The sequence below is a fragment of the Eleutherodactylus coqui genome, chromosome 13 (genome assembly GCF_035609145.1).
Source record: "Eleutherodactylus coqui strain aEleCoq1 chromosome 13, aEleCoq1.hap1, whole genome shotgun sequence".
In the NCBI taxonomy this organism is placed as follows: Eukaryota; Metazoa; Chordata; class Amphibia; order Anura; family Eleutherodactylidae; genus Eleutherodactylus; species Eleutherodactylus coqui.
The window spans coordinates 17,525,017-17,551,965 of record NC_089849.1 but is presented as its reverse complement, the minus strand read 5'-3'; the positions used below and the strand labels follow the sequence as shown (position 1 = coordinate 17,551,965).

Sequence of the window (26,949 nt, the reverse complement as noted above, 5' to 3'; positions counted from 1 at the left end):
ACACAGCGCTGCACCCCAGTATACACATCTCGTGTGCCCCCCGAGTACAATCCACACAGCGCTGCACCCCAGTATACACATCTCGTGTGCCCCCCGAGTACAATCCACACAGCGCTGCACCCCAGTATACACATCCCGTGTGCCCCCCGAGTACAATGCACACAGCGCTGCACCCCAGTATACACATCCCGTGTGCCCCCAGTACAATCTACCCAGCGCTGCACCGCAGTATACACATCCCGTGTGCCCCCCGAGTACAATCCACACAGCGCTGCACCCCAGTATACACATCCCGTGTGCCCCCCCAGTACAATCTACCCAGCGCTGCACCCCAGTATACACATCCCGTGTGCCCCCAGTACAATCTACCCAGCGCTGCACCGCAGTATACACATCCCGTGTGCCCCCCGAGTACAATCCACACAGCGCTGCACCCCAGTATACACATCTCGTGTGCCCCCCGAGTACAATCCACACAGCGCTGCACCCCAGTATACACATCCCGTGTGCCCTCCGAGTACAATCCACACAGCGCTGCACCCCAGTATACACATCCCGTGTGCCACCAGTACAATCTACCCAGCGCTGCACCCCAGTATACACATCCCGTGTGCCCCCCGAGTACAATCCACACAGCGCTGCACCCCAGTATACACATCCCGTGTGCCCCCCGAGTACAATCCACACAGCGCTGCACCCCAGTATACACATCTCGTGTGCCCCCCGAGTACAATACACACAGCGCTGCACCCCAGTATACACATCCCGTGTGCCCCCCGAGTACAATCCACACAGCGCTGCACCCCAGTATACACATCCCGTGTGCCCCCAGTACAATCTACCCAGCGCTGCACCGCAGTATACACATCCCGTGTGCCCCCCGAGTACAATCCACACAGCGCTGCACCCCAGTATACACATCTCGTGTGCCCCCCGAGTACAATCCACACAGCGCTGCACCCCAGTATACACATCCCGTGTACCCCCAGTACAATCTACCCAGCGCTGCACCGCAGTATACACATCCCGTGTGCCCCCCGAGTACAATCCACACAGCGCTGCACCCCAGTATACACATCCCGTGTGCCCCCAGTACAATCTACCCAGCGCTGCACCCCAGTATACACATCCCGTGTGCCCCCCGAGTACAATCCACACAGCGCTGCACCCCAGTATACACATCCCGTGTGCCCCCAGTACAATCTACCCAGCGCTGCACCGCAGTATACACATCCCGTGTGCCCCCCCGAGTACAATCCACACAGCGCTGCACCCCAGTATACACATCTCGTGTGCCCCCCGAGTACAATCCACACAGCGCTGCACCCCAGTATACACATCCCGTGTGCCACCAGTACAATCTACCCAGCGCTGCACCCCAGTATACACATCCCGTGTGCCCCCCGAGTACAATCCACACAGCGCTGCACCCCAGTATACACATCCCGTGTGCCCCCAGTACAATCTACCCAGCGCTGCACCCCAGTATACACATCCCGTGTGCCCCCCGAGTACAATCCACACAGCGCTGCACCCCAGTATACACATCCCGTGTGCCCCCAGTACAATCTACCCAGCGCTGCACCCCAGTATACACATCCCGTGTGCCCTTGTGCCCCCCCCGAGTACAATATACCCAGTGCTGCACCCCAGTATACACATCCTGTGTGCCCCCAGTACAATCTATCCAGCGCTGCACCCCAGTATACACATCCCGTGTGCCCTTGTGCCCCCCCCCCTCCGAGTACAATATACCCAGTGCTGCACCCCAGTATACACATCCTGTGTGCCCCCAGTACAATCTATCCAGCGCTGCACCCCAGTATACACATCCCGTGTGCCCTTGTGCCCCCCCCTGAGTACAATATACCCAGTGCTGCACCCCAGTCTACACATCCCGTGTACCCCCCCCCCCCCCGAGTACAATCCACACAGCGCTGTACCCCAGTATACACATCCCGTGTGCCACCAGTACAATCTACCCAGCGCTGCACCCCAGTATACACATCCCGTGTGCCCCCAGTACAATCTACTCAGCGCTGCACCCCAGTATACACATCCCGTGTGCCCTTGTGCCCCCCCCTCCCCCAGTACAATCTACCCAGTGCTGCACCCCAGTATACACATCCCGTGTGCCCCCCCCCCCAAGTACAATATACCCAGTGCTGCACCCCAGTATACACATCCCGTGTCCCCCCCCCCCCCCCCGAGTACAATCCACACAGTGCTGCACCCCAGTACAGACATCCCGTGTGCCCCCCCCAAGTACAATATACCCAGTGCTGCACCCCAGTATACACATCCCGTGTGCCCTTGTGCCCCCCCCCCCCCGAGTACAATATACCCAGTGCTGCACCCCAGTATACACATCCTGTGTGCCCCCAGTACAATCTATCCAGCGCTGCACCCCAGTATACACATCCCGTGTGCCCTTGTGCCCCCCCCCCTCCGAGTACAATATACCCAGTGCTGCACCCCAGTATACACATCCTGTGTGCCCCCAGTACAATCTATCCAGCGCTGCACCCCAGTATACACATCCCGTGTGCCCTTGTGCCCCCCCCTGAGTACAATATACCCAGTGCTGCACCCCAGTCTACACATCCCGTGTACCCCCCCCCCCCCCCGAGTACAATCCACACAGCGCTGTACCCCAGTATACACATCCCGTGTGCCACCAGTACAATCTACCCAGCGCTGCACCCCAGTATACACATCCCGTGTGCCCCCAGTACAATCTACTCAGCGCTGCACCCCAGTATACACATCCCGTGTGCCCTTGTGCCCCCCCCTCCCCCAGTACAATCTACCCAGTGCTGCACCCCAGTATACACATCCCGTGTGCCCCCCCCCCCCCCAAGTACAATATACCCAGTGCTGCACCCCAGTATACACATCCCGTGGCCCCCCCCCCCCCCCCCGAGTACAATCCACACAGTGCTGCACCCCAGTATACACATCCCGTGTGCCCCCAGTACAATATACCCAGCGCTGCACCCCAGTATACACATCCCGTGCGCCCCCCCCAGACATGCACCCGTGTGAGCCCGCCATGAGGCATTAAGGCGCAGAACAGGCCACTTGTTACAAAGTTTAATATTTAAATGACACCAACTAAACAAACACCAGATTAATCCATACTTTGACCCAATCCTCCCTCCGGGGGGCGCCAGCTGCACGGCAAATCATAAAACGGATCCGCCAGAACGTTCATCGTGGCAAGTAAGACTTATGAAGTGCTTCTCTCTCCGGCGCCCCGGGGATTTACTAGATGCAGGCGCAGAACAAGAGAAGTTTTCCTGCCGACGTGCCGACTCAAAGTTATGTGACCGGATGAGAGACCGTCCGACAGCAAGAAGAGGGGCGAGAGAGTCCAAGAGAACAGAGGTCACCGAGACTGAACGTGCTGAGCGCCAAAAGAACAACAGGATCCGCTTGTGGGACTAAATCTGCGCCCTCCGGCCGGCGGTACGTTGTCCGTGTTCACACCTGAAGATGTACCGACCAGTCGGGGAGCTTTTTTTTTTGGTTTGCTGATCGATGATTTTTTTTTCATGGCGAGTTCACATATTTACATTAAAAAACGGGCGGCACACGAACCCGTATTATTCTGTGGTGCCGCCCACGCTACAGACCGCGAGAAACAAACGCACTGCATTCGGATCCGTTTTACAGACCAGACTCGCCATTCAAGTCAGTGGGGAGAGATGGGGGAAAAAACAGCACATGGCTGCCCTCAGAGCGTTTTGTTTTTCTTTTAAAGACGCGGAAAAGAAAATTGCACTCGTGTCAAGTTTTTGGGTTTTTTTGTGGACACCAAAAAAAACAAAAACACAACACATGGCACACAGAAGGGGAAACCCCCGGCATGGACCGAATATGGAGCTGCATGCACACAACCATATGATATATAACTTGTATTTATGCTTTTCGTGTTACTTCATAACATGAGGGGGGCGAGTGCTGGTGCATCGCCCACACCCCCCTATCATTGCACAGAGGATAAGATACCGGTGTGCAGGAGCCGGCGCCCCAACAATCTGCTTTTGCCAGGTAGTTCGCTGTAGGAGGGTGGAGAGGGGAGTCTCTCTAATACGGTTATTGCCGTTCCATCGCTGTTGGTGTCGGACAACCACCGAGCTCCACTGCGAGGCGCCGCAATGATGGCATCCCGTCAGACCTGCAGGGTTGAGCTGAGGACGTTCTCCGCTCATGTCTGCGCTCTCCAGGGTTCAGTCCTCCCTCTGGTCCAGCCTGACAGGCGGCAGGAAGCCCTGGGGTCTCACCAGAGACCACCTCACACTTTGTGTAGTATTAAAGCACTCTTGTACTAAAAGAAAACTAAAGTATTACAGAGGCGATGCCTTTATTGCGAACCAGACAGATGAGACATACAAGCTTCTGAGGATAGTTAATGCCTCTTCATCGCACTAGTTTCCTCTACACCCACAAAACGCCCTCGACTACCAACAGACGTGTCATCTCAGGGCAAATCCTCAAGCCTTCCCATGTAGCTCTGGGTGGCCGTTCTCCTCCCTGCTTCCCCTTCATTAGCATGAAACACACAAGTCAAAACTACTAAGGACGACCTGTCTGTCTGTGAGTGAGTGAGTGGGGTTGTGATTTACATGCTCCGCCCCTGATCACATGATGGTGAAGGCATCAAAGGTCCTTCATCCCCAGTGAGGGAGTTACATGCTCCGCCCCTGATCACGACTGACATCATCACAGGTCCTGTACGCACACAGCAGTTGTCCTGCTAGGTGTTCGTTAGTATTCCATAGCCACTGAGGCCACAGGACGCATATATCTATATTCCACAGCACTTCTGCTCGATTTACAACCCGATTGGTTGTTTGGGTTGGCTGATTCACAGTGATTGGTTGTTCGGGTTGGCTGATTCACAGCGATTGGTTGTTTGGGTTGAATCGAGCAGAAGTGTTGTGGAGGTTTGTAGTCCGCCCCCAATCTGCACAAGGAGGTAGGACCTTTGATGACGTCACCGTCATGTGAACAGAGGTGCAGTATGTAACTCCCTCACTGGCGATGAAGAACCTTTGATGACATCAGTCATGTGATCAGGGGCTGAGCATGACAGTGATGTCATCACAGGCCCTTCATCTTCTGTGCTGTGCTGCTTCTGAACCCTGTTGTATGGGATGAACAATGTATATAGCAGAGCTGTGTGTGACATGCGTGTAGCAGAGCTGTGTGGCGCATTGCGCCCCCAGAAACACTGGTGCTATAATTTCCTAATAAATACTAGTCTATTCCTACAGAGGTGGGGGAGCTCTGATAACATGACTAGTGTATTAAAAGGGACATTCCAGTTACTAGAAAGGTTTTGTTAGATCACTCTATGAACTACAGGAATTCATCCACAGGTAACGCAGGACCCGGGGGGGGGGGGGGGGGGGGGGCTAAGAAACCATTCCTGCAACATTACTCCACCTACATCAGCCTAATAGCAAGAGGGTCATCGATTCATGCTGCTTGTGTCAAATTCTGCCCTCCCATCAGCACGGTGCAACAGAAATCTGGATTCATCTGACCAGGGGATGTTTTATCGCTGCTCGGTGATGCCATTTTTGTGCTCTTTTGCCCGCTGGAGCCTCGTCTTTTTCTCTCAGACACAATGGCGCTCGAACTGGTCACCTACTGTTATTGCCCATCCGTGCTAAGGAACAATGAATTGTGCGTTCAGACACGTTAGTTGGAGTCCCAGTGTTGTATCCGGCTGACTGTGCAGCTCCTGTTGGTCAGAACAATTCCTGACATCCTCCTCTGACCCCTTTTTGCCATATGATTTCCTCGCTCACGCCAGTCACGGTATATTCTCCACACTGTTACATAAGAAAACCCTCCTGCGGTTGGCAGTGACATCCCAGCCCCGGCTAGTCCAGCACCAATGACCGGCCTCATTGGAAGTCAATCAGATCGCTGGATTCTCCCATCTCATGTGGATTCACACTGAAACTGATCCACGGAAACCTTGTCACGGCTCTATTTTTCATACACGGAAGTGTGAACCATAAAGGGCCCATTCAGTGCCTTCAGTTCAGAGACCGATCTAGAACAGGAATGGCGGTCATTTAGGCTATAGAGCATTCATGTACAGACATTTATCACTCATCCTAGTAATGCATTAACACCTTAAGGACCAGCCACTTTTTAGGGATTTTACCCTTGTGGGGGTTTGACTAGCCCATTTTTTTCCCTTCAGCTACCAAAATTATTTTTGCTGCGTTTCTTTCCCCGTGACATAAGGCTATGTCTTTAATATCCTTTTCCCGTTTTTTTTTTCTTCTGTTTTTTAAAAAAAAACAAAACAAAAAACACATTTATAGTTTTGTGTTTTTTTAATTCGTATATTTACGCTAAAATAAAAGTATGGGAACGGGATCCTCATTGTGTTTTGGTCGTTTTGATATATGATATGTATGGTTTCAGATTACCGGGCGCATATAGTGACGGTTTTGGTTGTTGTTGGTTTTAGGTCATTTTCTTTTTTATGTATATTTATTTCATTCTGTATATTTTTTTTACTTATTTATGCAGCTTTCTTTTACCATCTATGTCCCCCATTCACATGGCCTTTGCTTTTTATTTTTTAAACACACTTTTCCGCTGTAGCTGGGGCATCCATAAGAGCTGCATCTATAGGAGCCCCAGTTACAGGTGAAAACATCCTCCTGTAGTGACAATAGTCACTATCAGAGCTGATCAGGGTCTGCCAGGACCCTGCAGCTCTGCTGTAACAGTGGATCCCTGCGGTCACGTGATTGCTGGGTCGCGTAGTAGAAGAAACACTTCCACTTTCTAGTACATGGCACTCATTGTACCCGGGAATGAAGGCAGAAGTGGTTAAAAACTGCTTCTCCCTTCTCCTCCGGGTTCTCAGCTGTGACTAACAGCCAAGAGCCTGACCTGTTCCTGCTTGATTGTGGCAGCAGAGGCTTTAATCCCGCGCCGTATTTCTGCGATCGGGCGCGATTAAAGCCCAGGACAAAGCATGGTAAATTTACAGAGCTTGGTCCTAAAGGAGTTAAAAAGAAACAAGACCAAAATGATTGGACAGCCTAATCCTGGTTGACCCACAGCTTCGATCAGAGAAAAAGCCTTGTTGCCACGTCTATCATGCTGCATCGTCATAACAAGCGGTTATACAGGAAAGGCTTCTGACAGCCTTCAGCCGAGCGAGGAAACCGGGAGTAGAAGCGTTCAATACAAACTGGGACTAAAAGTATCACATTACTTCTGCTACATCGGTATACGGCCGGCTCACACCACCGTAAGTGGTTTACAGCTGTGGAGCCCACCGTGAGCCTGCGTACCGCCGCGGATGGCGGTGAAACTGGAGCCCCACAGGTCTTCGAGATCACAAATTGTGCCAATGAGAATAGCGCCTGCTTGTTCTAAAAACCATGCTACATATGGCGAGGTCATGTGATGCAGACGTCCAATGAAACTGAAGATGGAAGACACATTTGGTGACATCAGCAAGGCACCTTGGATGCAGATTGGCTGCAAGCTGACCTTTGCAGGAGGCATTATGGAAAAATTAAAATTTTCCTGCTTTTTTCTCCAAAAATTGATTCAGATTTACCTTCTGCTAAAAGCGGAACATTTTAATGCCCGGCCAATCAAGATGAACAACACTAGTCATCACCACCAGTCCGATGCCCAACGTGTACGGTTAGCTTAATGGGCCACAACTGAGCGAAGAGTTTCCCAAACCACAGACCCCCCATGGGTCATGCTTTGAAGTCCACCCCCAGTGACGCCGACGCCCAATACGGATGTAGTAAAGTCGCTAGCGGTATTAATGCTCCCAAAGTCGCCGACTCGTCACGCACGGAGGCGGATTTATCACATGAAACGCCCCACAAATTAGTTGCTCCTCCAACTCTACTAATAAAGGTGCTCCAACCTCGGAGACGGAGCCGCTGGACGTACCGGCACAACGCAAACAAACGGGGACAAGTTTCTGAAGCCGCTGCAACAAAAACATTCTGCAAACTTCTCCAGCAAACAGAAAAAAAGTTATTATTAAAGTAAAAACGTATCAGTAGAAGACGAGCGGCGACAGACGGAGCGCGCCAAACACGGCTGTACATGTACTATATGGTAACCGCCCGGCCCACCGCTACTCATCACCATGGCAACATGAAGTCTCCGACCGACTCCCTGCGTGGAGCATACGCTATTCCCACCAAGTCTGCTCTCATTCTGTCACAAGCAGGGGATGCCGAGCACAAGGGCGGCCATCTTTGATGCAGCTCCGCCAGCTGCGGGGGAGGGGCACAACAGACCTACAATGTAAAGTCCCAGTATACAGATGCAGGCAGATAAGGACATTTATATTTGTTCAGGTGTTGCTCAATCCAACTGTTGTGGAACTACAACTCCCAGCATGTCACAATAGGTTTATAGTAACACAACACTAGAGCATACAGAGTAGATGGGAGCCCCATGCGTGAACCCAAGCAGTGGGTACGAGTCCCAAATGCAGCCCCCCTCCACAATGGGCTCAGCATCATGCTGGATTAGGGCTGTCCAACTGGATGGCCGCTTTAGAAGACATGGGGGGACAGGGAAGACGTCCCCCCATGATGCAATAAGGCTTACAAGTACGGGACAGTCCAGCAGTCTTACAGCAGTCGGGATCGGAGAGGATGCTGCCTGCTAATCACTTAGATGCTGCGCTCATTACTGATAGTTAAGGGGTCTGACAGAAGGAGGGGTCTCTCTCCCTCTCCCCCCTGACATTGCTTTTCGCCATGGTAGCTTGTTATTTCTACCTATTAATCAGTTGCCTAAAAGATACAATAGTAACATAAAAAAACATATGTCCAGAACAAGTCATAACCCCCCACGAGGCAGAAGCCAAGTATCCTCATTTCAGGGGGAAAAAATTCCTTCCCGACTCCAATCTGGCAAGCGGAATAATCCCCAAATCACCGACCCTCTGAAGTAATCAGCGATATAACATGTATTATTACACTCTTTACGAGTTCGCCATCACCACCTCTTCCGGCAAAGAGTTCCACAGTCTCACTGCTCTTACAGTGAAGAACCCCCTTCTACGTCGGTGTAGAAACCTTCTCTCCTCTAGATGTAGAGCGCCCCCTTGTTACAGTCCTGGGTATAACTAGATGATGGAAGAGATCTCTGTATATATATTATCCCTGATATATTATACATACCCTGTTTCCCCAAAAATAAGACGCGCCTTATATTAATTTTTGCTCCCAAATTTGCGCTACGTCTTATTTTCAGGGGTGTCTTATTTTGCCGCGGCAAATCCGTCTGTGGCCGCTAATCCCTCAATTAGCCAGCTTTGTGGACGAAATTTCTCAGAAATCTCGTCCACATGGGACAGCAAATCTGTCACGGCAAAGCTGGGAGAAGCCGGTGTTGTGGTGCGGATTCACCGGCCACAGAAACGGAAAAGCGTGCAGCCAGGTCGCTTCAAAACAAGCGGCTGAGTGTCGTGGGTTTTGAAGCAGCGCTTTCCTGGTGGAAATCTCGCTGTTTATCGCTGTGGCCAAACTCCGAGATTTCCGCTGGAAATACGCTCTGTGAGAACCCAGCCTTAAGAATCACACACTGGGTGCCTGACTCACACACAGAGCCATAAAAAAAATAAGGGCTGTAAAGTAACATACCTGTCTGCAGACAGAAGTTCCTGTACCACTTGTAAGCAGTGATGGTATTGCAGCTTCCGTCCACCAGGGGGAGCTCATCATAGCAGACGTGTACAGCAGGAACAGAACGTACAGTATGGACTTTTCGAGCCAGCAAGGGGAGCTCACAACAGCACACTCGTACAGCACAGCAGGAGGTAGGAGACAACGGGGATGGCAGCAGGGGACAGGCCTCTCGACTTGCCTGCACACTTTAGTATGCCTTACTATCGGGGTGTGCCTTATATTTGCGAATTCTGCAAATTTCTTAATGTGTCTTACTTTCGGGGGTGCCTTATTTTCGGGGAAACACGGTAGTTATTAGATCGCTCCTCAGCCGAATTTTTTCTAAACTAAATAAGCCCAATGTTGATAACCCCTCTGGGTTTTGTAGTCCGCCCATTCCATTTATTACTTTAGTTGGCCGCCTTTGTACCCGCTCAAGCTCTGATATGTCCTTCTTCAGTACCGGTGCCCAAAACTGTGCACAATATTCCCTGTGTGACTTGTAAAGAGGAAGAACAATGTTCTCATCCTGCGCCCCTAGAACCGTTTTGATGCACCCTGTGATCCTATTTGCCTTGGCAGCAGCTGCCTGACACTGGTTGCTCCAGTTACATTTACAGTTATTCACCAAGTCCTTCTCCATGTCCGTGTTCCCAGTGGTTTCCCACTTAGTGTGTAAGGATGACATATACTATCCCTGCCCATGTGCAGAACCCTACAATGATCAGCGTCAAACTGAATTTGCCACTTTTCTGCCCAAGCCCCCAATTAATCCGGGTATACTGTCCTCGTGTTACTTTACATAGTATAATATATACAGCAATACTGAAGTACTGCAGTATATTATATGTATTGTATAATCGAATGATTGCCAAGTCTTCCATGAGAAGTCTGAAAAAATTTAAAGGGAACCTGTCACGTCCCCACAGCACCATAAACCTCGTTTACCCGACTGTCAGCCCATGTAAACAGTCACTCCTGTCATAGTTACAGAGGATGATCACACAGCTAGGATAGAGGAGATCACAGCTCATCCTCCAGACTGTATACTTATCATCTGTAGCTTATTTAGAAGCTAATAATTAGCCCCCTCCCACCCCCCACAGAACAAAATTGTATAGCCGTCCTGATGCATCATGGGATAGATGTGAAAGCAGAATCTTTCAGCATGGGGATGGTGGCTGATAAGGGGGCAGGTAAGTGGCTGGAATACATAGTGGAAGCAATCAGTCACCCTAGTCTCCAATACACCGCTATCAACAAGTCATACTGAATGTATCCCAAATGATACCAATAGTGTAAAGTTATGGCGGTCAGGCGCTGGGAACACATGAAAGCGAAAAACACAACTTTGTGTCGCCATCATACTTGTCTCTCCATTTTTACCGCACTCCGCGATTTTTCCCCCCCCCATTCATGATGCAGCTATCCCCCCAGTATAAGGGGGTGGGGACGCCCGACAGCTCATCCCAGCGACAATGCATTCTGGTGCTTATACACAGCTAATGAATGGAGGCGGAGCGGGTCGGGGATCGTTCGGCTCACCCGCCTCCATTCGCAGTAAGCAGGCAGTTGATACGTTTCGGACTGCCCGTTTACACGAAACGACTCATCATTCAGTTTTCTGCGTGCAGAAACTGAATGACAAACGAGAAGCGAACGTGTTTGCGTTTGTCATTCAGTTGGGGGGCGCACTGACCGTGAGCGATAATAGTTCAGATTTCCTCTAGATCCGGGAGTCGGAACGGTTTATCGGCCGTGTAAGAGGCCAAAGTGCGCAGCCGCTAATTGGTTTGTCTGGAGCCCAGCCTCTTTCGCCTCACATGGACCCGTGGTCTCATAGAAATGCGCCGGAATTGGCATATTTCGGTCTGCAAATACGCCGTGAATTCACACACCGAAATATGCAATCCGGCCTTGTGAATGAGCCCCTGGCCGTCCCTAGTGGTCTCCAGCTTTCCATCTGGTGGTCCCCGGACTGCTGCAGAGCCTCACAAGACAGCGCAGACCCGGAACGGAGCAAACAGCGTCATTAACGAGCAAACGTGAATCAGCAAATTTTATGAAGGAAATTTCATATTTTGGGCTTGATGATCTACGAGGCTTCCTGGAGAACGGCTGCTATTAACCCCTTAAGGACCAGGCACTTTTTAGGGATTTTCCTGCCTGATTTTTTTCCGTTCAGCTACCAAAATTATTTTTGTTGCTTTTTTTTTATATATTTTTCATTTACTTTATTCCCCAATTTTGTAGTTTTATTAAGGGTAAAAAAAAAAAAAAAAAAAAAAAAAACACTACAAAAATTTTTTTTTAATCTTTTTTTTAATTAGTCACTTTACGCTAAAATAAAGTATGGGAATGAGTTTGTTATTTTGTTTCGGACCTTTTGATGCACTATATGTATGGTTTCAGCTTACAGGGCGCATATAGTGACAGCCAGCTTTGGGTCATTTTCTTTTTCATGAACATTTTTTTAATTTTGTAATTTTTACTTCATTTTGCAGCTAATTGTTTTACCATCTACGCCCCCCATGGTGTCATACGAGACCTCTGGGAGTCATTCACATGGGCTTTTTTTTTTTTTTTTCTCTATTACGTTTCCACTGTAGCTGGGGCATCCATAGGAGCCTCTGTTACAGGGAAAACATCCCCTGTGGTGACAACAGTCACTAATAGAGCTGATCAGGGTCTGCTAGGACCCTGCAGCTCTGCTCTAACAGGGGATCCCCGCGGTCACGTGATCACCAGCTCCCGTAGTGGAAGAAATACTTCCACTTTCACTTCTTAGCACATGGCGCTCATTGTACCAGTGAAAGGAGAAGGCAGAAGCGATAATAGTTAAAAACTGCTTCTCCCTTCTCCTCTGGGTCCTCAACTGACTAACAGCTGAGAACCAGACCTGCTTGATTTCAGCAGCAGAGGCTTTAATCCTGTGTTTTATTTCTTTGATCGGGAGAGATTAAAGCCCAGGACCAAGTGCCGTAAATTTACAGTGCCTGGCCCTTAAGGAGTTAAAAAAAGAAAATACGTTATCCTTCATCCACAGCATAGGAGATAACTTACCCATTGGTGGGACCCCGATGATCAGAAGAACAAAAGGTACTTGTGTCCGGTAGTGAAGACCGCAGTGGTCGCACACGGACCTCCGACGATTTTAATGGGACTGCCAGAGGGTTCAAGTGCTCGGCTATCCCCAACAGTCCCGCTGCACAGCCGCCTCTGCCCTCCATTCAGGGGACACAAACTTCGTTCTTGCTGACCGGTGGGGTCAGCCAGTTACCCCCTAGCCTGTAGACAATAAACTTGTTTTCTTGGAACGACCCCTTTACATCCGACAGAAAACCCACAAGGTGTGAGGGAAACCCCTTATGCCCCGTCTGGGACGATTGGGGGTCGGACCCGATAACCCCAGAGGTCCCAACTCTACCATTCAGCTTAGGGCTCACTTACACCGGTGTATGCGTCCCAAGTATTACGCAGCGAGTCCACATACACATGCAGATCTCCATATAATACGCACCACAATAGGGCATGCACATGAAAAAAAAGGCAGGTGTGAGCGAACCAATTGAATCCAATGGACTTATTGCACTGCGTATCACACATGAAATATACCCGCATAATACACAGGATACGCATGCACCATTCAAAGACGGATTGGCTGCGGATCTGCAGCGCGTTTCACCTCTTCAGGCAAATTCAAACTGAAGGGAGTGAAATCTGTTGCAAATCTGCAGCGAATCTGCAGCGAATCAGCTACGTGTGAAGGCGCCCCAGTAGGGGTCTCAGTCACATGATCAGTATTGGCGGGGGTCCATGGACTTGATGGGACCAGGACTGCCACTACACAATGCACAGGAGTGTGCCTGGTAGACAATGAAGAAGCCCCTACAATCAGCCTACCAGCGGGGGTCTCCGGAGGCGGATCCCCACTGATGGGATAGAAGTCAAAGTCCTGGAAACCCCCAAGTCTTATTTATAACAGGGTCATATGGAGCACAACAAGTCTTCCCATCACAGAATATCTCAATTCACTGACAGCAAGCAGAGATCTTAAGGTTTTGCCTTAAGCCCCCCTTAAACTGTTACGTCACCACTAAGGTCGTTGGCGCTCGTGCAGAGCGTTTAGACAGGTAGAGATCACCGCTGGATGGCGGGCGTCTCGCTCTGCGCTCCACTTTCTACGCTCAGCGAGAATCCTGCGATCCACTGATGATTTTTATGCGACAACGAGAAGTGAGCGAATAGTAAACGGGACAATTAGCGCTCATTTCCGTTAGTTTGAACTAATTCTGAGCGCTAATCGTCCGATAAACGGCCCTTAAGTTTCCATAACTACGTAGGTTAGAAAGTCGCAGAACTTCTCATTATAAAAACTGCTTTACACAAAAAACAGAAGACGGGAAAAACTTTTATCCATGAATCTACAGGATAAAAAAAAAACGCGGCCAGAATACAAACCGTCAGCCGGACAGAAGCCACTCTGGTCCATCGGTCATTAATGCGCCAGATCCGGCTTCACACTATACCCGTTTATCTCCTAGGACAGAGCCGAACAACGGACGCTGCGAGTGTGGTCTAATCCTAAACTAACCGAACCGCTTGGAGGTCACGTTTACTCTTAGGCCACGCCCACACAGGCGCTTGGAAAAAAAATAACGCACTTTACGCTTTTCATTGTTTTTAGCTGCATTGGTAGCAGTTATAAACACAACCAAGCAAGCCGATAACGCCAGCGCTGGAAAAAAACGTAGTCAAAACGCTGCTGAAAATGCGTAACCACACTGTACCGGGCTGTCAGCGGCGCTAAAAAGGCACCCCACTCATGTTAATGGGCAAAGAATCGCGTTTTAAAAATGCAGAAGTGCCTCAAAATAGAGCAGATGGCACTCAAAAAACACGTTTTAACGCTCGTCTGAGAAGCCCCATTGAAATCAATGGCGGTGACTGACCGCGTCCAGCGCTGCGCTGAAATTCCCAGAATTAGCCATTTTTTAATACCATTGACTTACCCAATCAGAGCCGTCCTATCTGAGCTATCCGCCATAATGAAACCTTGGGGGGCTTCAGACGGGCGCGGTCACACCCACTGTACCACTACAACATCTAGGCGAATTCTGCTTCCGGTTTTGTGGGGGGGGTTTTAGCCGTGGATTGACTTTTTTGGCGTATTTACGTGTTGTGGATTTCACTGCAGAATTCCACAGAGCGCTGAAGTCTACAAAGTTTACAAAGTATCAAGTATATACCAGCGGGGGTCTCAGCCCCCGGACCCCCACAGTGACTTGTTATACTTCTGGTGGTCGTCGGGGTTCGGGGTGCACAAGGTGATTTCCAGCATGCGATAGATCTGATACAAAATGCTAAACGCGTCGTCATATGGAAAGCGGTGACCATCTGATCCGGACGGCCGGCGCACGCTGACATTTCACAGGAGTTTTTCATAAAAATCCAATAGAGATACATTTCACATGCAAAGCAGGGCAGGCGGTGCGGCCGCTGCGGAATACACTGTGTCCCTCCGTCACCCTCAGGTTTCCATGTCTCACCACCTGCATCCACAGCCCAGGCTTGTATCGGGTCACTGTGTAGTCTTAGGCCTCGCGCACACGGGCGGATGTGAACAGCGGAATCTGCGATCGGCCCCCGCACGGAAGATCTGCTGTTCAAGTCGCCCGTAGGAAAGCATGGAGCGTCCTCAGCCCCATGCGGACTTGATTTGCGGATTCCGCTAACAAAAAATAAATCGAAGTGCGCTCCATTTTAGCGCGGACGGGCTCCATTGATCTCTATGGAAGCGTTCGATCCGCAACACATGGGGGGGGGGGGGGGCACCATTGGGCTTGCATTTTCTTCCCCCACTGTGCATCCACGCAGAAAAACCATTGAATCCACGATCTTCCGCAAGCATTTAAAATTCATTTACGCAATGACTCACAGGTCATCTGCTGCAGAAATCCACATGTGCCGCGTGCGTCAGGCCTCGGCCACGTTCACACAGGAGATGGGACGGGGATAATACAGGATCTATAAAGTACTGATAAACTGATCTGCGGGTGGTAAATCCTCTGCGTGTGAACGGAGGCCGCGGATTCCATCTCTTCAAGCGAGGGGGTTGGAATCTGCACCAAAATCAGTCTGCTACATTCCGATTTTGATGCGGACTTCGGTGCGAACCACATGAAAATCTGCGGTGATCGGCGTCGGCGGCTGCGTTGACACGGTGAAATCTGCTGCCGCAAATTCTGCTTCCGAAACCACCTTAGAATCCACGGCTTTTTGCAGCAGTTTTTGGCGCGGATCGGCACGCGGAATAAGCCATCAATGGGCAAAATCCGTGAGCGGGACGTATACATGGGGGGAAAAGAAATTAAAATATTGCATTTCCTCATCAAGTGACGGATCGCTTTATACAACGTCCTTCACCTCGCCAGCGCAAATTTATGCCGCTGTCCGTGCAGAAGCCAAACATATTCCAGGCAGTTTACACAGCAAATCTGCATCAACAATCCGCCAACAAACCCTTACAGGGCAGACCTGATCATCAGTTCCTGGGCAGGAAGCGCACGGTGCTGCAGTTAAAGGGGTTCTCCCGGCAAATTCTAGTTTTGATCTATCCTCAGAATAGGTCATCAATTTCCCCGATCAGCTGATCGTCCGGCCCACACAAGGTCAGTGCAGCCGGGTTGGACATGGTGAAGCCACCGACACTGGTGACCCTCACTGACATCACTTCCACGCCTGACCCCGGTTTCGGATGTCTAATAAGAGCCCTCCGTACCTCTTCCTCCTCCAACTATAACTTCCGGCCGCTGCATTGACAGTGGTGCAGACGATCAGCTGATTGCCGGGGATCTCAGCGCTTGATGACTAATGACCGATCCCGAGGATGGACCATCAGAATGGGCCCTAATCCCCTTTAATGCACTCGGCTCTCCGACGTGACCCGCAGACTGCCTGTTCTTAGAAAGCACATATTGCAAGTTTCAGGGTAGTTTCACACGGGCAATCGCGAGAAAGTGGCGGCTAAAGTCGCATCTTTGTTCACGCGAGTTTTGAGCGTCATCGCTGCTTGTTCTTGCAATATAGTCAAAAGGACTTCCTAATGTTAAAGCGCATCACACGGAAATCGCAAGGTTGAACGTTGCGATGCAATAAAATAAAAGCTCCACGGAGAAACGTGCGCTAAAAAAAAAAAAGAGCAAAACATAAAAGATGGAACGTGCCACGCTTTTTTTTTTTTTTTTTACGCAACTTCGCACGAGTGAAAACATTACAAATGTGAAGGATACCACTGAAAAGCACGAGTTCCGTAATTCTGCGTTTTCGTACGATTTTATCGCCCGTGTGAAGTCGGTCTTTTACACAGAACATTCCTCTCTGCAGAGCCACGGAATATCACAGATCCGGCCACCATCCAGCGCAGATAGCAAAGTCTCAGATACGGATGTAGACCTGCGCTGTGTGAACGTGACCGCCATCCCTGGGGCTCCGCTCGGCGTAAATTGCGCTTCTTAAAAACGGCTGCAAAACCCACGGATCCACACAGATTTAGCGCAGTCAATGGGCAAAATCAACTTGCGCAATTCCAACGTGTTTCCACTGCAAGAAGTGACATCCCTTCTGGCCGCAGAAATGCGATTTCCCGTGTCTGAATTGCGCATGCAGACTTTGCACGGTGACAGGGCTAAATCCACGTGCGGATCGGTGGCAGAAAGACGTGTATTTAGAGGGGAAATTCACGCGGAAAATTGCGCAGCGAATTCCATCGTGTGATCATGGCCTTAAAATGTGACCACAGCGCAGTCTGACCCATCCAGACGCGATCCTCACGGAATAGGAGACACTACAGCACTCGAAACACCTAAATCAGGCATGAGGTCTAAGTGAATGGATGGCACATGCCCGGTGTGACCCCGCTCTTATCTGAGCCAAACGCCAAAGGCCGACCTGCCAATTCTGGGGTTCTATGGTGAATGGCAGTAGAGCTGCCCATGCCGGCTGTGAGCGCGGGCCCCCCTACAGGACGTCGGACCCCCATGGAGTCTGTGGCCTCTAGCAGCACTCATGTAACGGCCGTGTCCTGGTATCTCCTCCATGCTCTGGAGACGGTGCTGGGGGACACATGGCACGTATGGAGGAGCAGGACTACCTGGACAACCGGATGGGGCTGCCGGTGGCGTCTCATGTACCGGTAATGACAGGGACACCACAAAAAGGCAGAACTAGAGATGAAGGAACAGGAGGTGAGGAGGGTTCACAATCACTGCTGCTTCCTGGCTGGACAGACTGATATCCCAGAGGTGTAAAAGCCCCAATACAGAGGTCCCAGCGAAGACAATTGGTGGGCTGAACTTGCACTATTGCTCGGAACTCATGCGATAACCTAGCACTATTGCATGAGCATTATCGGCGGTCGTGCGATAACATAGCACTATTGCATGAGCATTATCGGCGGTCGTGCAATAACATAGCACTATTGCATGAGCATTATCGGCGGTCGTGCAATAACATAGCACTATTGCATGAGCATTATCGGCGGTCGTGCAATAACATAGCACTATTGCCTGAGCATTATCGGCAGTCGTGCAATAACAGCACTATTGCATAAGCATTATCGGCGGTCGTGCAATAACATAGCACTATTGCATGAGCATTATCGGCGGTCGTGTGATAACATAGCACTATTGCATGAACATTATCGGCGGTCATGCGATAACACAGCACTATTGCATGAGCATTATCGGCAGTCGTGCGATAACACAGCACTATTGCATAAGCATTATCGGCGGTCGTGCAATAACATAGCACTATTGCATGAGCATTATCGGCGGTCGTGTGATAACATAGCACTATTGCATGAACATTATCGGCGGTCATGCGATAACACAGCACTATTGCATGAGCATTATCGGCGGTCATGCGATAACCTAGCACTATTGCATGAGCATTATCGGCGGTCGTGCGATAACACAGCACTATTGCATGAGCATTATCGGCGGTCGTGCGATAACACAGCACTATTACATGAGCATTATCGGCGGTCGTGCGATAACACAGCACTATTACATGAGCATTATCGGCGGTCGTGCGATAACACAGCACTATTACATGAGCATTATCGGCGGTCGTGCGATAACACAGCACTATTACATGAGCATTATCGGCGGTCGTGCGATAACACAGCACTATTGCATGAGCATTATCGGCGGTCGTGCGATAACACAGCACTATTGCATGAGCATTATCGGCGGTCGTGCGATAACACAGCACTATTGCATGAGCATTATCGGCAGTCGTGCGATAACATAGCACTATTGCATGAGCATTATCGGCGGTCGTGCGATAACACAGCACTATTGCATGAGCATTATCGGCGGTCGTGCGATAACATAGCACTATTGCCTGAGCATTATCGGCGGCCGTGCGATAACATAGCACTATTGCCTGAGCATTATCGGCGGCCGTGCGATAACACAGCACTATTGCATGGGGTCTGGACAAATATAGGACACAGGGAGCCAGTGATGCCCCATACTAACATTCTGCCGCTGAGGAGTTTTGTTTAGGGGGGGGGGGGGGTGCTAATTGAGGATGGAGATCTCGATTCCCCGGGGGCTCTGGAGGGATCCAGCAGCTCTCAGAGTCAACATATTTGATGTTTTAACATCCTCTAACGATACAAGGTAGACTAGTCAGGCAGGTCAGAGGAGCCGAGCAGCTAGACATCGAAGAACATCAGACGAGGTACGAGTCAACACGGCGAGCCGCTTCTGTACGGCCTCGCTGGACGACTATAATCCCACCACCGGGCGCGATATCGGGCCGAGAAACGCAGCCTGTTATCGCGCTCGCCAACGTGTGTTTTTCGCGTGGATGCGAAGCGTCTTTCTATCATTCAACAACACCTCGCTTCTGTGACACTGCGATCCTCGGGCGACAAAGTATAACAAGCGTTTCCTATTGATGTCAATGGGAAACATTACACGGCGATGTCTTTTACGTTCCCATTGAAAACAATGGGCGAGGCGCTCCGAGGGCGCGCACAATCACAGAACACGCCGCCATGTTTTTGTTTTCCTTGCAGCAATGATGTGAGGAGGAAAACAAAACGCTCGTTAAAAGAATGGATTTCATATTTGTGCGCATCACAGAACTCGTGTGAATGAGCCCCAACTAAGTAGGTTTTACTGCAGCCCTGACATCTAGCTGTCCTCGGTATATCTGCAGGTCTGTATCTTACCTTCCCCACCAGGCCCCCCTCGTAGCGCCGCGGTCGGAGCTCCCTCCATAAATCTGCAGCCAGCGACAAGCGAGGACTTTCTAGTGTTGTGCAGGTGCGACCGTAACCGTATCCTCTGTCAATCAGGGCAGGAAACTGCAGGGGGCCGGAGTTGGCATAATAAGGGCATATCACCCGTGTGCCAAGGAAGATATACAACGCTCAAAAACATCCCAGGAACCCTTGAGCACCAGCGTACCACCCCAGCGGCGCGGCCACACGCAGGAGAAGCAGCGCTGAACACAATAACGTCTGCCTGCTTACAACAACTGGGGCAGAAACTGTTCTTCATGATGTTTTTTGCCATATCCCAGAGTGCGGGCGCCCGGGTCAATCCGTCCCGTTAGTAGGCAGAAGCGAAAATGAAAGTAATAGAAGGGGGAAGCAAGACCCCCAGAAAGGGACTGGGGACAATCCCCCCCTCCTTGTACCTGACTCACTGCTGGTGTCCTTGTCATCGCCTGCGGCAGTCAGGTTGTAGCAGGGCACGGGCCGTAGGACCCATTATGAGCGCTGGCAGAGACCTGGCCAAACTGTCATAACACCTCTATGAGGGTGGCATGGGACCTGCGCCCACAGCGGGCACCTCGACCTGCAATCTGCAGCACATTTCACCGCTTACTGCATCCCAGCAAAGCCCACAGCGCAAAATAGACTTGCACCAAAATACGCAACGTGCGAACGTATCATCAAAGGGGTTCCCCAAGATAACCTGTCCTCGGGATATCATATTGGTGGGGGGCTGCCACTTGGAATCCCTACTTCATGAAGGGGCAGCAGCACTTGGTGCAGACATTTAGTAGCAGCCGTACCCGATAGAGCAACTCCGCACCGATCACCCGATTGACGCAGAGCGGCCCGCAGGCCATTGATGTCTAATATTTGAGGAGGCTGAGGCCTCTTCTAATCTAACCGATCGATGGGGGTCCCAAGTGGCGGACCCCCAATGATTGATATGGATGACTGATCCTGAGTCCTGGAAACCCCCTTCGGCTGCAGTAGAGGGGTATTCTCATCGCAGCCACGGGATATTTACACCGGCCAATTAATGTACATTTTTCACCATCTGTGGGGGAATTTAAGCCAAACATGGCAAAACCGCGCCGTTTTTCCAATACGATTGCTGATGCGGTTTTCACTACATCCGAACCGTCAGGTGTGCCGGCCCCCTCAGACGGCTCTCACGCCACGGCGTTTCCAAACACTTATTACAGCACTTGACAACGTATTTTTTACGCACCCCATCATTGTGATGAGGTGCGCTAACAGGCGCCTACACGAAAATAGAGCAGACCGCGCTCGAAAAGCCAAGTTGGAGCGCTGGTGTGTGGAGCCCCACTGAAACCAATGAAGGCGTAGTGCCGCCGCGTTGCGAACACCGCACTAATCACGGTAAAAAGTAAGCTGGGTGACAGCGGCCCAAATGTCTGATAAACTGGAGGTCCCAGCTTGGAAGCGTCCAGAATCCCAGCCATCTCCGTTTTACCCAAGGCCGCTTCAACAGGTAAAAGGCGATCGCAGACCCCCGTCACGGTGATATCTCCACAATCACAACCCCCCCTTTTAATGCACGTGCCCGAAAATCTTCAGCGACCCCATTGCCATCTTGGGACCCAAATATGGGGCAGCAGATTCATTACTAGTCAGCGACTAGAGGCTGTCAGCTAGGCTCACATACCGTATATGCCCGCACCCATAGGGAGCATACGGAATATAGTACCTACTAGGCTACTCCATACATCTTTTCCTGCAGTAACACTGACATATACCAGGCAGATGGGCGCTACATGGGTCACTCTTGGCATTGCCACGTTTAGCGTGTATGCCTGGCGCCTCCCTGACGTACACGTAAATGAACGTAATGTGACCCCCGACACAAAGGGGCTCACAGGACTTTACTACTAATGACCTACCCTCAGCATTAGTCATCCATAGTTGGTCGTCCGGACCCCCAACACTCGGGGTCCGGACCCCCAACACTCGGCGGTCCCCGTGGACGGAGCCAGAGGCAGACAGTTCTGTACACACTGCAGCGCCCCAGCTTGGTATTGCACTGCATTCAATGAGAGCTGCACCTGCAATACCAACGTGGGGCGCTGCAGTGCGGTCAGCGCTGTCAACACCCAGCCCAATCCACACTGACAGCAGGGCTGACAACACAATCACCGAGGGTCCCGAACCCGCTGATCAGTTATTGATGACCTATCCTCAATTCAGTCAAGTCCCAGAAACCCCTCTAAGGACGTGTTCCGTAAACAGAGCTCAATCATCGGATCGTGAAAACTTCTGTAACTTTAGAATATACATTTTCTCACTATTTTCAAAATCTCTGCTTGCTGTCAGTGAAGGGGAACAGTCTCATTTACATGAAGAAGCTGAACCCCTCTACAGACTGAATACCCCCCTCTATGGAGTAAACACCAGAAGTGCGAGCGTCCCGACAGGCGATACATTGTAACGGTCTTCATCCTCCCCTCACAAGTCATGGCTGTCTGTAGCCGACAACTGATGTGGGGTCTCCATCCCCGCGTCCGTATGGCGGTATACGTGGCCGCGACGCAGTCTGGCATTTCCTGAAGATCACCGCTCGCAGGCCTGCCAATGCGATACTGCATACACCTCCCCAAACTCTACATAGACCCCCGTTACGGACCCTCTCACACAGCGGCATGAAGCACTACACAATCAACTGCGCACTTTCTGCGTGCCGACGATCCCCATACACTATCTTGGCGTGTACAGACACATAATACGCGCCAAAATACTGCACGCTGCGTTCTTTTATTCGCACACAATGTGAGAGGCAGAATGGAGGGGAGCGTAGGGATTGGTGCGGCGTATAAAGCGCAAAATACGCAGATGTGAGCCCCACGCCGCAGTCCTTTCCTCATCATTTAGTAACACGGGATACAATGGGAGACGCAGAAACCAATTTACTTCCCAGAAAACCACCCAATAACACAGACTTACTTATATTCTGTTCTACAATTATAAATGCTCTGCTTGCTGTCAGTGAAGAGCAGCATTCACCTTTACAGACGAAGACTTACAACTTCTCACTGCTGATGTATCCAGTCTAGACAATCCTCGGAGCGGCAGACTGATACATTGTAGCAACTAGCAGGACGGGCCGCAGCGGATACAATGACACGGACCCTCCTGCGAGACATGATGGACCCCCAATCACTGCAGAGCTCCATTCACTGACAGAAACCGAACGGTTCCCATTACAGTCAATGAGGTCCTTTCGGCGCCGTTTGGTTCCCATGGGGCGGATACACGGACCAAAACATTGCCGATTTCCTGCATTTCCGGCCCTTGTATATTTTTTTAGCGTGTGTGAAAAACGTAAAGAAATGCGCATAAAATCCATGGGACTTTCTTGCAAATACGGAGTGAGGATGCGTCTATCACGCGGACTCCCACCGCCCCACCGACTGCATGGGGTTTCAATAACACGAACCACAACCGGACACGCTACTTTTTTCATGCGCATGAAAACCGCAGGTCACAATGCAAATCAATGGGGACCCCCGCTCCTTATCCCCCCGTTTTTTTTTTTGTTTTTTTTAATTGCTACATGGTCAATTTTTGGGCAATTCACAATAATCGCCCATTATTTTCTATGGGCGCTAAAAAAAAAAATGCCTCGCAGTGACACGCCGTGCGAGGGCGATACGTTTGTAACATATGTTATTATGGGGACTATATATTAGGGGGGGGGGGAAACGCAGGCGGCACGGTGAAGAACAGATGTAAGACAGATGCCAATCACATGCCAAAGGCTGCAGAAAAATGATGAAAATCATACGGGAAACGGTCCGTTTTTCACTGACCAAAAATGGCCCTCGCCTGCGTGACCACAGCCGGACGGAGCAGAAGAACGGAAGCCAAGGCGCAAGTGCGAACGAGCCCGCGCTGCAAAGTGTAGTGGGGGTGCCGGCGGAGATGGGGGGCCGGAGACGTCCTGCAGCTCGTGTGTAATATATATATATATATATATATATATATATATATATATATATATACATACATACACACACACACACACGCTGCAGGACTTTTCCGGCCCCCCATCTCCGCTGGCACCCCCACTACTCAGAGTCTGATGATTATATTCTCTAGTACCAGGACACAGCGCGCTCCGGGCCGCCGCCGCATCCCAACCTGCAGCCGTCACCATGTAGCAATTAGTGACATCGCACAAGCGCAATAAACTCCACAAACAGCTTTATTAGTCGTCCTCTACAGGAGTGACATCGTCCGCCGATGACATCATCCACAAACATCCGGAATAACCCAGGTGTTAAGTTCATTCCAAGAGGGAAAGGGTTAACCCATGAGAAGCAGAACGGAAGGTTAGATGCCAACCCGAGAGAGGGGCGCAGGACGGGTTGGGGGACACCAAGTCACCTACATGACAGCTGAGGCAGCCCACCCGCAAAGAGCTGACAGCGATTGGTCGCAGACACAACTTGGAGTGGTACGGGCAACTTCTGCCAGGCACAAACACACGGCGCTCTCTTACCTGGGGGTAGCTGAAAGTTTTGTATGTTGGTCGGGTTTGGAGGTTGCGGTACCCGCGGCGCCAACATAGGAGGTGCAATAGTTGCCCTGATGCCACCAATCGCTGCTGCTGTAGGAGTCCTTGGCAAGCTTGGAGGCACAGTGCTGACTGTTGCTTTGCCCATCGCCACAGGGGTGCCAGGCACAGGTGCTGCCCCTCCGGGGCCCGGGTGCCCCGCTTGCATAGTCTGTCCTATCACCATGTTGCCAGGGTTCGGCTGGCTCTGCTGAGGAGTCTGAATAATTGTTTTGGGGGACTCCGACTTGATGACCTGGCTGACGGCCGGACTGGGTTGGCTGTTGATTTGCAAAGGTACTCCGCCAGGAGCGGGCAAAGGGGAGTTGATCACAGTATTGCTTCCATTCTGGGTGGCTGGCACTCCCTGGTGGACGAGAGGTCTGACCAGCGCTACAGTAGTGGGTACCCCTGCCATGCCCGCAGGCTGCGCAGCCGCCCCAGCAGCCGACGTCGAGGAGGAGGAGATAACAGAAGCCGACACGTTCGTCGTTGCAAGATACGAAGTCTGAATCACCGTGTTGGCGCCCGCGTTGGCACCACCCTTGGTGACCGGGGCCGGGCCGTTGACCCCCGGCGTAGGATTACTATTCCCCTGAAAGGCGGTGGCGTGCCCGCTAGGTCCATGAGAATTGATCACCACATTACTCCCGTTCATGGCCTGCAGGGCCGCGGTCTTGCCGTTCCCCGAGCCGTGGTTGGGCAAAGAAGTCGCCATGGTGCCAAGGACCCCAACTTTGGCCTGACTCAGCGGTCCCGGGGCTTCCGAATCGGCGGACTGGACACCGTCTGACGGCTGGGCCACCGCCGTCTGCGGTCGGCTGTTGTTGATGACGCTCCCTTGAACTCCTGCAGCTCCTGCGGGAAAAACGACAATGAGGAGGGAGGAACAAGATGGCGGACAACACATACCCGCGGCGCCCGCCAACCTCTACGGAACGGTGCTATAATCCCGCCACCAAGAAAACCCGCTGCACAACAGCCTTACGTGACCAAGAGAGCCAGGAACCTAGAAGGGGCGGTCCGCCGCGCCACGGTGCCAGCTGGGCGCCTGCGTGCTGGCGTGGCGCTCTACCATACGGGCCATCTAAAGAAACCATCAAGACTCGCAGTTAACTCCTGGCGCCACACAGAAAAGTTCACAGACGTCACATGACCGCGGCGGCCTCCCACGGTGAGTAAAAGTTGCGCCACTTTAGTAGCGCGAAACTCGTATCGCGTTATGCTTTGCGCCAAAGTCGCTGCTGACCTCCCAGATCCGCTGAGCACCCCCAAATCACCCCCAGGGTGACCCCTAAACACTCCAAGGACTTCACTGACACCCTAATGGGGGGCCAGGCCCCCCTGGCAGCAGGCGGAGGACACGTGACCCCCCAGCAGGACTTTCCACCCGCCAACTGACAGCTCTTGTCACCCCCTCTGTGCCCACAGCGCCCCCCAGCCTCCCGGCCCCCCTGGCTCACCCGTCTTGGGCATCTCGGAGGAGATTCCTATCTTGGTCTCCGGCTGGCCCCCGGCGCTGGCTGCTGCCCCTACCCCAGGGCTGGCAACATGGTTGGCTAGGGCCTGGCTGCGGACCTCGGGGGGACCCGGATGCGGCTGCTGCGGGTGGTGGTGGTGATGGTGGTGGTGGGCTGCGGCTGCCAGCTGGGACTCCAGGGAGCCCACCAGATCGCTGACCACTTTCTCGTCCACGTCCGTGTTGAAGAAATCATCCAGCAGATCCGAACCCGCCGCCATCTTTACTCCGCCGCTCAACTCCAGGAGGGCAGCGGCGCACTGCGCCTGCGCGGCTGGCCGAACACGTCACGCCAAGCGGAGGCCTCCATTGGCCGGCGCCGCCCTATATAAAGCGTGGGCAAATGGCTGCGAGCGGTATTTGGTGTTCCAGGAGGGAATGGAGCGGAGCTCCCGGGGTGGTGGCCGGCACAGAGCACGGCCGCGGGCCCGGAGGACGGGAGCTGAGCGCCGAGGGGGGTGGAGGGCGAGCGGGACGGGAGCCGGGGGGAGGGGGCGCGCGGCTCTTTGTCTCTGCTAATTCAAAATGGCTGCGGGTGAGCGCCCGGCTGAAGGGCGTTCCACCTGCCGCCGGCGGGAGGCTGCTGGTCCCCCCGGCTGACGGCTGCTAGGGACGGGAGGCAGAAGCCCGCTCTCTGCTCATACACACCCAGCCTCCGGGGGCGGAGATAGGGCAGGACACCGGGGGCGGCGCACAGCAGTTCCGGGAGCCGGCGGGTGTGTGGGGGCGGCCGGCACTAGTCACACGGCTCCGGGCAGAGGGAAGGTCTGCTGCCTCCACAGCTCTGCTTGCTGTCAGTGAACGGCAGCAGGGGGGGGCCGAGCAGACCCACCTCTGAAAGCAGCAAGCATGCCGGTCATCAAGGGGTTAAGGA

General features: G+C 51.9%; 1 protein-coding gene across 3 annotated transcripts in view; it reads right to left on the bottom strand.

Moving 5' to 3' along the window:
• Positions 1-26,740, bottom strand: part of TAF4 (TATA-box binding protein associated factor 4) — a 54,369-nt gene extending 27,629 nt beyond the window's left edge. Inside the window, exons 1-3 of one of the 3 annotated variants that reach the window (XM_066587642.1) lie at positions 26,020-26,740; positions 25,545-25,643; positions 24,503-25,414 (exon numbers count right to left, since the gene is read on the bottom strand). In XM_066587642.1, the coding sequence (XP_066443739.1) occupies positions 24,503-25,414; positions 25,545-25,643; positions 26,020-26,296 (1,288 nt within the window). In that variant the 5' untranslated portion in view covers positions 26,297-26,740. The remainder of the gene's footprint in view (positions 1-24,502; positions 25,415-25,544; positions 25,644-26,019) is intronic. The other 2 variants (XM_066587644.1, XM_066587643.1) reach the window with 2 other exon arrangements.
• Between the last annotated feature and the right edge of the window lie 209 nt (positions 26,741-26,949).